The 12,291-nt window shown below is 42.4% G+C and overlaps 1 protein-coding gene across 4 annotated transcripts in view; it reads left to right on the top strand.

Moving 5' to 3' along the window:
- Window positions 1-2,843: 2,843 nt before the first annotated feature.
- AGGF1 (angiogenic factor with G-patch and FHA domains 1) overlaps window positions 2,844-12,291 on the top strand; it is a 499,672-nt gene continuing 490,224 nt past the window's right edge. For 2 of the 4 annotated variants that reach the window (XM_085632277.1, XM_085632275.1), the window contains exon 1: window positions 2,844-3,273. In XM_085632277.1, coding sequence (XP_085488403.1) covers window positions 2,998-3,273 — 276 coding nt within the window. In that variant the 5' untranslated portion in view covers window positions 2,844-2,997. The remainder of the gene's footprint in view (window positions 3,274-12,291) is intronic. The other 2 variants (XM_085632276.1, XM_085632274.1) reach the window with 1 other exon arrangement.

The raw sequence follows: 12,291 nt of genomic DNA, 5'->3' as shown, positions 1-12,291 counted from the left end.
CCCCCGACTCAAATAAAGTACTTCTCTGCCCTGTCTGTCCAGCAGTCTAACATTGCAAGGGTTGTTGCTTCAAAAGTGAAGTGTTCTCTGCTTGAATGTAATATCTGAATTAGGGACTGTCGGTTGCTTCTCTGAGTAACATTTCTGTATAATTGGTGATTACAATGCCAATAGCTCAAACTCTCGCAAATGCGAGACCTATTGCATTGCAAATGCTTGTTAGGTCTCGCCTACGCAGTGCGCATGCACTGCATAGGAGACCTTTAGCCGTCGTGCAGCTGTTTTTCCAAGCACATACTCGTGCATGTGGCGGCATACGCCTTGCGGGAGTGCGCAGCAGCACGCCACAAGCACGAGTATGTGCTTGGAAAAAGAGCAGACTGCTCTCTCCAGTGCGCGCGCACCACTCGCGGGTGCACCCCTCCGCCTCTCTCTCCCGCTGCAGCACAAGGTTTTTACACTCGAATTTTGTCCACTCCAGTGGCGATCTTGGCAAACACCTGGCTCGAAATTTGGGCAGGCCGCCAAGGCAGTCTAAGTTCATTGCCTTTCTTTTTCTGCTCTCACACTGTTCCCTTTTCTGTCCGCATTTGTCTTTTCTTCTTCCTTTCATCTCTCTTCCACCTTGATTTTCGCTTTTTGTTTCACTCTCTGTCCCTTCTCTTTGTCTCTGACCCTTTTGTCCTTGCCTTTTTCTGGTTTCTCCCTCTGACCCATTTATCGATATTCTAACCGCTTTTTTCTCTGTCTTTCCTTTCGTAACCCTTCCCTCTCGAGCCACTTCTTTATATTTTCTCTTGTGCTCTGCCCCGCGTTCACATTTCTCTCTTCTCCTCTATCTCTCACCCTCCTTCTCTTCCCTTCTCTGCACCTCCTTCACTCATTCCCCTACTCTTTATACTTTCTCACCTCTCTTGCGCACCTATTCTTACACTCTTTCTTTTCTAGCCCTCTCTTCCTCTGTCTCATCGGAATGAGTCCCCCCAACACTGCTCTCTCTGTCTTTTCCCTTACTTCCGTAATGTCTTATTTTCATGGATAATGGGGTTTCAATGGCAGCCGCAGCAATATGGTTTCTCTTCATACTTCATATCAGTGAGGGTCTTGCTGTTTTGTTTCTTCAGCGACATTCAGAGGTCCTAGAGTAGTATTTGTGTACTGAAAGCAAGATTTGTGGTCATATGCATAATAGCTTTAATGTTGACACTGATTGGTTAATGGTCGGTGTTTGGGATAGGCATTAGGGAGCGCGATATAGGTATCAATTTTTCACAGACCATTTGTAACACTAGCCTAGCCTAAGTGATAGTGTTGCCTATCTATACAGCAGCGAAGCACCTGCTCTGCTCTTCTGGGTGACTTTTAAGGACTCTTTGTATAGCGTGCTTTTAGTACACAGAGATTGTTTTGCGGTTTCCTTACACCCTCCTACCACAACATGCTTGAAAGAGTTGGGCTTGCAAAACTGGTTGATTACGGGTCTCTTCACATTTTTATAAAGCGCTGCATGCCACAAGCATTTCATCACAGCACTGTTTCTACTTGAACAAGGTCCTCGTTACGGTCCCTGCACTGCACTAATGGGTCTTTGTCCTTTTATTGCTACGGTGACTGAATAAGCTGCACCCATCCCATTAACTGTGATTTAAAACCATGAAAGGCCCCACTCTGTCATGGCCTACCCTACACCAAAATCGAGAGACAATTGCCAACTGATACCAAGCCTGCTGGCAGTGACACAGGCTTTTGGTGCATACAAATAACCTGCAGACAGTAAGGGTTAAAAACCGAGGCATGCGGTTTAGCCTATATGTGCATGTTTTGTTCAGCCAGCTTCTGGTTGCAGCAGTTGATGTTGGTTGTTGTTTAATTATGTCATTATTATTTCCTAGTGCCCTCAAGTAACCCAGATGCACCTTTCTTTCAGACACAAATGCCTATTTTCATTGTTCATATTGCAGCACAAGTCTGAAATCCTTTCATTTTCCAGCTCAGAAAATAACTTTATCCTCCCCGAGGACGCTGCTCTGCGAGAGCTGCAATATCTACTCTATCGCCACATACTACCAGGTGGAGTCCAGATGTTCATACAATATTTGAATATTTGGAAGTAGGCTTTCCTCTAGGTGGTTATATTCTGCAACTACAGTGGTTATTGCTCAGAGTTTAGTTCTTTCTTGTCTCTCGTTTGTTTTCCATTGTTTATTTTAGCTTCTCGTCCTATTTTTGTTTCAAAGGGCAACATTTAGAGTACAATTCAGTTAAAGGCAGCTTATATTTTTATACCCTATCAGTTTTCCATTTCTTTGGCTCCAACTAGTTGCTCTACAACATACATTAAACACATTGGCAAAGTCAATAGCTCTAGCCAAACACTTATAAGGTCCCAAAGGCGAGACCTATTGGTTATGCCAATGCTTGTTTTTCTTATAACCACTGTTTTCTTGTTTCACGAGGGCGTAGCAGCATCGTCAACATTAATGTGCCACAAAAACCATGATTAAACAAAACAAGCATTGACACAGCACAAAGACTGCCAGCTAACGCATGGCATTCGCTTTGGCACAGATTTGAGAAAAAAATGCAGTGTGTGATAATTTATTGTTTCTCAATCTGTATCGTACTGGCTACGTAAACGAGTGGCATATTGTATCTGTGCGTTTGTTGCTGCCAGATGTGTTTATTACACATACAGTGCTCGCCTTCGATGTTGGTTTTGCTGCTACGCGTGTTACCCGTGCAGCGCTTGTTGACTCGGTCGTTTTCTATGCAGTGCGCGTTCTAGTTGATCAAAGTTTACAGCATCGGCTCCGAACGTTTACTGTCTGTGCAGGCTGTCGTGCCTTCCTGGACGCTTTTGACCCGGAAGTAGATTCTCTGATGAAGGAGGTGCGCTGGTTGTTGTTGCCGGTGCTCGCTGCTTTTGTCATGGGATAGCCGAAGTTCCTCTCCCCGGGCATCTTACGCCGGGGAGCCTTGCCCAGATCCCCCGACAGGATGGGTAGCCCTCAGCCGGACCTCTATGTGACAGAGTGCAGCCCCTCGCCGTCCCCTCCGAGCTCCCCTGTTTCAGATGATCCCGACAGGGAGCAGGACCGGAGCCGTACACACTTATCTCTTCTGCGGCCCGCTCCCACCGATGTAACAGAGTTCAGCCTTAAAGAGCAGCTCGAAGCCTGCAGGGCGCAGGTGCAGCAGCTGGAGAAGCTTCTGAGCCAGAGCCAGCGAAAAGAGCGCATCACCGACACCTACAACCAGGACCTTCGGCAGCAGGTGAACCGGTTAGAGACGCCTTGTCCGGGGTAGTAAGCGCGGAATAAATGCAGTTACAGACTGGGCGAAACAGCATAAGCTTTCTCGCATGCACACTGTGGTCTTTGTTGTACAACAGTCTTCAGGCACAGACCATGGGGACTGTTCATTCCATGGACACACATAATAACCGGTGTTGCCCAGGCTCAGATTGTGACACCAGTACACTCAGAACATGGCTTTTAACTACCTGAAACGCAGCCAGGGGAAGGAGTTCAATAATTGCTTAATCTCATTCACCCAGCACCTAAATCAGCCACAGACACGCCCACTATACCTGAACTCCAAGCACAGTGTGAGGCACAGTCACTAATGTGTCAACACTACAATTTATAATTTAAGACTCTTGGAAGGCCGCAGCAGAAATGTTTACTTTCCCCACAATAGATATTTGCGTCGATTAAACAAACGGCGTTGTGGTAGCTAGCACCTTTGAATCTGCAATTTAAAGCATTTTAGACTAGATGACGTACTTCTAAATTATGTACTTTGTTTTTTATAACAACAACCAACATTTATGGGCCCTCCACCTTTTTATATGTCCTCGCATGTTCTTTTAAATTGCCATACCTCCTAATTTAAGGCCTGGTTCCCAAAGATCTTTTGAGGAGGCATGTCTTTCTCTGAGAAAGTTATAGGGACAAATGTAATGTTGATGGCATTTGTATAACGCACTTTATGCAAAGCTGTCCATTTCTGGTTGGAGGACAGTTGTCAGTTCAGTATGCCTTGGCTGTGTGATTTTCGGTTTCTGAGATTTATGCCAGTGGACATTTACCAAATGCTTATCGAACGATTAAGCGGGTAACATGCCCTTTGCCACGTGATTAACATAGTCTAAGACTAGTGATGCTGGCTGTGTATATGTTTGTGCTTGGTTTATTTTGGTAGCAAGTGTTATTGGGAGCACTGTGATACCCCACTGGAGGTCACATTAGCTCCATGTTGGATATGGGTGAAATGTTTTGTTAAAGGTGTACTGTCGGTTGTGTTGTGTGTGATTTCAGGGTGGCACGGTTTTTATCTCAAATAAATCAAGACGTGCAGCCTAGTGCTGAGCATCTTTGCTCTGATAAAGTGTATTCACAGGAGATCAGGACTAGATGGTGACATGAGAAGTGATATACGTAACCTTTTTAAGATAGAAATACTGCCTACTGATGTACATTTACATCACATACGTGTGGTTACAACTAGAGCAGCAGACCAGTTGGTGACATAAGCAGAACGTATGAAAACTTAGTACGGATGTCTCCCACTTGTCCTGTGTTTATTGTGGCCAGTTTTGGACAGGGATTCTTGGCCACACTCCTCTTATGCTCCCATAACGATGGATTAAACCCAGATCTGTGACTGGGGGTTAATGTTTTGCCAATGTGCAACATTCCGTCCATCATCTTGTGTGTTTTGCTGTTCGCCCTATGTGGGAAGGGTATGCCCAGACGTGGGTCCCGTGCTCACCACGCCACTGGAGTCAAGCTATCCTGGCTGAAGAGGGGTGAAACCCCGAAACCGGTCCTAGGATGCTTGATTCCGGTCCAGGGAAGACATGGCTTGGCAGTTTGGGCTGGACTGTTCCCATGAGGCACAGGGTCAAGACTGATTTGCATTTGGCCATGTCTGAACTGGGGTGGCGTGGTGAGCAAAATAACGATGGATTAAACCCAGATCTGTGACTGGGGGTGAATGTTTTGCCAATGTGCAACATTCCGTCCATCATCTTGTGTTTTCCCATAGGTTCTCTGAGCTGATGATTTGCAGCCAATGCGAGCCATACTTACGTAGTGCGTAAAACCCAAGCCAGACTCGCACCTTGCACATGCCAGGATGAGTGAGATAAGATTCATTTGGAAGGCTACTGCAGTGTGAGAACAAGACATATCACGTCTGCCTCATAATAACCCTCTCCCTCCCCCTACCATGCCCAATTCTCTACTTTAGATTCCCTTGCAGCGTTTTGTGTAAGTGGTATGGAGTCCACTTTCCTTTCTTAAAGTTTCCACCCAGGCATTTTAAGTTTGATTTATTTTTAGTTGTAAATAACCTTTTGGGGCAAGCAAAATTAAAGGGCCTGATAAACAAAAAAATATACATCTACACCTGTAGATGTACTGCTATGTACAGATGTAGATGTATTACTTTTGGGAATCTATGACCATTTCCAGTAGTGAGTTTGGAAACGACATCCATATGACATTTTAGATGCTGGAATTCCCACGGTGTGTGAACATTTATGCGCAGTGGAAGGCACTTGCTCTGTGGAAAAAAACCTTTCTCCACAACCTCATGGTCCCATTCTCCTTCCCACTCCCCACAGGGACTCGCAGTACCCTTTTGCTGAAGCAAATCTCCAAACATTTCCAGAGTGGAAGTTTTAAAGGCAGTTTGTGGATGCTTTTAAACTACCATGCTTGTTGGCGTTCCCATACTCACAAGGCTGATAGGGCCTGTAATAAACACTTCACACCCGCTGTGTAGGACTTATTTCCACACCAGTATGGTGTACAATTATAAGTAAATGGATTTACGCATGCCAGGTACATTTTTGTAGACACCTCAAAGGTGTTAATCCAACCTTAGTCAAAAATCACTTTATAAATCTAGCTGAAGAAATGCATCATTATTCAGGCAAAGTTGTGAAAAAGGAATCTCATGCTGATTCTCTTGGTTTGGTTAGGAGAATACCTTCATAGCATGGATTTATCAAAGGTTCCTTTTCATGTTTAGCACAGCTGTTGTTCGAAAGGTTGAAAAAAAGTTTGTAAATCAGCCCATTAATGTTTCCACATGCAGGGCTTTTGTTTCAATTGATTAAATTGATCTAGTTGGGGTTTGTAAATAATAATGCTAAGTTAGTGGTGATACAAGGTTCTCTTGTGGCCATCTTTCCCGAATATATGATTAAACAACTTCTGCCTAAACCACAAATTCCTTAACCACGAAGGCTAAGCAACAAGCAATGCCAAACCACTACATTTTTTACAACGAGTTCCTAAACCACGAAAAATATTTAAATTGCTCATTACCCATGTACACCACTTTGTTCTTTTTAATCTGCATGTTTTTGACCTTAAAAAAAAAAGTAATAATAGATGAATTTTTATTGACTGCCCTTTCAACTGAAAAGGAAAGCAAGAACTCCCAACCCGCGGCAGGCTGCTGCTTACATGGCGACGCAGACAAGAATGCGCGCTGATCCCACCGCCAGTGCCTGGCACATCCTGCACAGGGATACGTGTGGAATGATTGTGTGGGGCTGGCCAGAGCCGCCTTCTCTCTCAGGAGTAGCTGCTAGAACCGGAATCTGGCTGGTGCCAGCAGAGAATCGGACGCTGCATCTCCCAACTGCAATTGTTGGCTTTTGTAGTCTATGGGTTCACACAGAGATACACATCTTGAAGTTTTCGCAAAAATTCTAATTTTCCTAGTAGTTTTTCAAAGTTCTTTCATTGATTTAATGTAAATTGACATTTCCCTCCGTACATAAGTGTCAGTACTATATTCACCAAATTTAAATCTGCTAATATGTCTACCAGAAACGTTTCTTCTAACCTGTTTCAGAAATAATCTTGGGTACGTCATTGGTTGTGTTGTTCTCTGAAGTGTTTCCACTATATGATTTGAATACGGGTGCTTTGCATTAAAGACAGCACATAAATATAAAGACATTCACACCACATTGAGAAATGCTACACGTTTCTGTAGTTCACATGCAACCTCTTCACACATTATTAGCACCACCCGGTACAATCTGCCCTCTGTAACATGATGGGTACTGCAGTCATGGGTCAGTACCTCAGCACAAACATATCCCGCTTCGGCTAGTACACAGGAGATGATGATGCACAAAGAATATTGGGCAATTTCGTCCGGGGTAAATGAAGCACAAATAAGTGTCAGAACCCACAAGGGAAAATGCTTTAAAAAAAAAATGCAGGCTGGAAAAAAATCAAAAGAGAATATTTTGTAATTGAGCAAACATGAAAAGAAATAAATGAGAGCTGTGTAGCACCTGTTTACGGCACTACCACAAACACATCCTCGGGCGACAACAATGGTCGTAATTGTCTTTAAATTCGACAAATATGTAGATAATTACTGCGCTATACTTTACCGGCATTATGAAAGGCAGTTCGGGCCGCCCGAGGGGCAGCTTCCCCGCGCTCAACTTTGACGAGTGAGTCATGCCAGGGAGCGAAGATCGTGTCAGGTCAAGAAGGGAGAGACTCGTGATTTAGGAAAGTCGTGGTTTATAATTGTCGTTGTTAAAGATTGATCGTTGTTCAGGATTTGTTATTCAGGTAAGTAGTTTTTATAACTTCGTTTTTAAGGATGTGTCCCATCTTTCCCAGTTCTAATACCACATTGGCTGAGTCTCAACCAATTTATTTTCAGCAATCTGAATGCACTATTCAGCTCTGTAAATCTGTCTCTCCTGTTAGTACCTCTCCCTCCGGCAATTCTTAGGAAGGCCATTGACATTATAAATCCTATTTTAAATTGTTCATTAACATCGGCCTTTGTGCAGGAGATTTGGAAATTGGCCATGGTCAAACCTTTGCTGAAGAGGCGGTCTGCTGATCCCAATATTGTATCAATTTTCAGACCTATTTCCTTGTTCCCTGCATCTGCAAAATGTTTAGAAGCGCTTGTAAATGAAAATTAGTGAATTACTTAAAAATGTTTAAGCTGTTGCATCCCTTGCAATCAGCCTTTAGACCATGACATTCTACAGAATCAGCTCTCCTTGAAGTGTCTGAATCAGTAAAGATCACACTGAATAAAGGTTACAATGCTGTTATTATTCCCCTTGATTTGTCAGCAGCATTCAACACTGTGTCTCATGCTTTGTTACTTCGCCTTGCCAACATTGACATTTGTGGCCAGACTTGGTCTTAACTTCAATTCTTCCTTGCTAAAAGGAAGCATGTGGTTACATTTGTTCATTTCTCTTTAGGAGAAAAATCACTAAAGTATGAGCTCCCGCAGGGCTCGTCTCTTAGCCCAATGTGAATTAACATTTATATGTGCTGCTTTGATTTATTTAATTGAATCTTTTGGAATTGCCACCATTTCTTTTGGAATTACCACCATTTCATATACAGCCAATATTCAATTGATATTGTCTTTAGAAGAGAATTCAGTCGATTCTGAACAAAATTGTAAGCATTATTTTACCCAAGTTATAAAATGGATGAAATGTAATCATCTGAAGTGCAACTTGGAGAAAACAGAAATTATTTTGTTTTCCAAGAAAAACACGTTCTCGCCCCTGGATTGGAGGCCTGATGATCTTGATAGCTCTTAACCCCCGACCCTCCCTCTCCTGTCCCTCAGCCACCAGGTGACTGTAGCTATGAATGTATGGGTAAAAATTGATAGTGATAATTCTTTCTTTCACAAATTCTGTCAGTGTCTGGAATCTGCTTCTCCCTCATTAAATCGTTTAATTTTTTTTTTGAATTGGTTCCTTTAGCGGCTAGAAAAATGGTTGCCCATGCTCTTATTAATTCTAAGAATACTTAAGTCACTGGTAATGAGGGCCTAGGTAATGTATCTTTCTTAATGGTCCAGTTCACCTCCAACATTTACTGCGACTGGCTATTGGGTCAATGTTCATTTTTTGTGCATAAGTGAATTTCTAGCCCTAAGTGAACCGCTCATGAATGTTAAGGAGAAATTACCAGCTGCACAAAGGTATGCAATGTGGGAAATAACAAGAAAAAGTACACTACTCTGGTAACAGAACCCTGAACAAAATACAGATTCAGAGAAACTGTGAGCTAGATTACCAAGAGATGCAGCTGTGTGCAGGCAATGCTATAAACCTTGAGCTCCCATTCACCAAACATGGAAATAGTTAAACCAGTTCAACTGTAAATATGAGACGATGATGTTTCCCTTTTACTTAGAGTTTTGCAAAATCTACTGCAAAGTTTGCAGATTTCAGCAAAGACAAATCGTCTTTTTACAAATTAAAAAAGGTTTATGAATACTCAATGGAATTCAGGAAAGCTCCAGACCCTTTACATATGTTAACATGCCATTTCTCGATTGCTGTTTCCAGGTACCAAACAGGTGGCCATTTGGCCTAGATGCTGTTAATGGGTATAATTGAAAATAAAGATCCTACATAAACATATTTTAAACAAATTATAATGCAGTTTGTTTCCTAAAGGTAATGACAGTTATTATTTAAATCATCGATTGTTCAAAGAAACTTATTTCAGGAAGCCTTTCAGTATTCAGAAGTGTGCAACTGGATTGCACTACGTTTGTATATACAGGATTCCTCTCCTTTAGTGGGATACATAATAAATCGGTAATGTACAGTACTGCTCTGCACTATGTGTTTTTGGAGTCAAAATGTTTTTTTAAAATTACTGGTTGGCTTTTACAAATACATTTCCTACATCCAATGGCAGGCAAGGGCTATGATCAGTCCTGGTCAAACCACAACTATCTACCCACTCCCCCCAACAACTATTTGCTAATGATCTACAGCTAATATGATTTCCAGGGTTATAATGCAACAACATAAAAAAAATAGTCCCGGTGAAACCTCCACCATGTGTCTCTAATGTTTTAGAGCTTTGGTTACTGAGCATTACCTCTGTCTATCAGCTGAGTACGGTCACTGAGAATTATTTTCAGCGCACTGGGATATCTGGGACATGTGAGTTTTCTGAATCCTTTTGATAGGTAATCTGTAGAGAGTTCCCATTTTGATTCAGTGCATTTATTTTCTGCTTAAGTGCGTTCATGATCTTTTCCATCCCAGCAGGTCCCATATCCTGTATAGCCAATCTCTAAACTCAGGAATTGTAATCATACTCTGGTATGCGGTCTTTCCTTGCCTAGTTGAACACAAGGCTAGCAATATTTATGTACCTCATTTAGAGTCTAGTGGATATGTTTGCTTGTTCCTGAGCCCCATTTGGCTAATTTCAGCTAACCTAGGCATGGCCGTGTCAAACATGTCCTTAACCACGTCCAGGACCACTGTTCAATTCTGTTTAATTTTATGCAGTTCGATAGTATATGGGACAGTGTACCTGCCTCGCTGCACCATTATCAATATCATTCTGATATCTGTGCTGTGGAACTTGATGGGGTGAAATACCAATGAAGCACGGTTTTGAACAAAGCCATGCAGTCAGCAGAGGAAAAGCGCCGAAAGAAAACTGTTCTTCCATTCTTCATTTGTGACTTTGCACCCCAGTTCCCCTTTCCACTGTGTGTGGAGAATTTGTTAACCGATCTGGAGTCTGTAAATAGACTATATGTCCAAGATCAGCCTTTTGTTATTTTCCTTTATCAGAAGCCATTTCTTGAGTTTAGCTAGTGGGCTACTGGTGTACAGCCTTAGAAAGTATTGTAGGATCCAGTGTCTTTCGTGATAATAATGAAGTAATTCAGTTTTGCATATACCATTTCCCCATTGAATGGCTTCAAAGAGCTCGAGCAGACGCAGTATTAACTCTAATGGGTTTCAGTGAGAAGAAGTCAGAGGATAGTCCAATTTTTTGCGCGTTTGGTCCTAAACCTTCATTGAGGCTCTTGTGACTGGAGAGGACTGTAGGCTGCAAGAGAAATGTTTTGTGGCAAGCCAGGGGATCTTTGAGATCCGCGTCACAGCTATGATGATTAAAAAAAACACAATTTTCTCTCCGATTCGGACCTCTTCCATTCAGATGTGCATCAGAGTTGAGCAGTAATTCACTGTACTGGGGAGGCCTATTCTACCTGCTTACACCAGAGGCCTCAGTCTATTGCTGGCAATTCTCTGCTACCCTGCCCAGATCATTATCAAAGGCTTTTCTAGAGACTTAAGCACCGAGACAGGTTGAGGGAGTGGTATAGCTTTAAAGAGGAAAAGTATTCTAGGGAAAGTAATTATCTTGATGGCTGCTAGCCGCCCAGCCAAGAGAGCCCCCCCACAAGCCACGGTTGAACATCTTTTTGAACAGATTTCAGGGGTTTATAGTTTGCTACGGTCATCTGTTCTGGAGCCAGTTTTATCTGGATATCCACGTATGTTATTAAATCTTTTGCCCTCTAAAATTGTAAGTGGGTCTGCAGGATCCTAACTTGTTCCCTTGACATGGCAACAGTCAAAACCTGGGATTTCTGCCAATTAATTTTGACCTCTGTCACTCTTTGATATTCCTCCAGTCCCACCTCAAGAGGTGAAAAAGAGTTGAGAGAATCATCCAGCTTTACTAAGATATCTGTATTCATGGCCCATTTTGCATTCATCATTACCTATTCTTACTCCTTCTATCTCCTCATTACTTCTCATTCTGTACACTAGAGATTCTGTAGCCAAGGCAAATAATAATTGTGAGGGAGGGCACCCTGTCCCGTACCTCTTGGCACTTTCATCAATATGGAAAATGTAACATTGGCTCTATTGCATGCTATGTGATGTTTGTAACTGCTCAGTACCCCTTAACAAAAGTTTGAGTGCCTGTGTCAGGAACTGGTTTCTGTAAGGGTTCTTTGGGTTGTCTTCTAGCGTGACCTGGAAAAGTGCAACTCTTCTCACTAGCCATGGTGCCACTCTGCATTTAATATACATATGGGAGGGATCAAATGTCTGCTTAAGAGGGTCATAATTAGGAGGATAAAATCAAAAAAGGCAGGAAAAACCTACTTGGCTATATTGGTAAATTTTGGTAGTAGTTGTTTGTTAATGCAGTGGTCGAAAAGTAATGCACTAAAAAAACATGAATTAGGTTTGAGAAACAAACCAATATAAGACCTTCTAGAAGAAATAATTCCTAGGATCCTGTTAAAGAAAAGGCAAGAAATCAATGTCTAAAAGTTAGCTTAATAGGCTGTGCATGGAAAATAGGTAAATAAATCCATTGAAACACAACCTGTTCTGCGAAAGGCCTCTTTTCAGGTGCTGTAAGCACGAAATGTCACATAGGTTAACATCCTCTTGGATTGGAAGCTTCAGACAGCAAACTCGGG

The sequence above is a fragment of the Triturus cristatus genome, chromosome 2_1 (assembly GCF_964204655.1).
Source record: "Triturus cristatus chromosome 2_1, aTriCri1.1, whole genome shotgun sequence".
Classification (NCBI taxonomy): Eukaryota; Metazoa; Chordata; class Amphibia; order Caudata; family Salamandridae; genus Triturus; species Triturus cristatus.
This window is presented reverse-complemented; position numbering and strand designations above follow the sequence as displayed.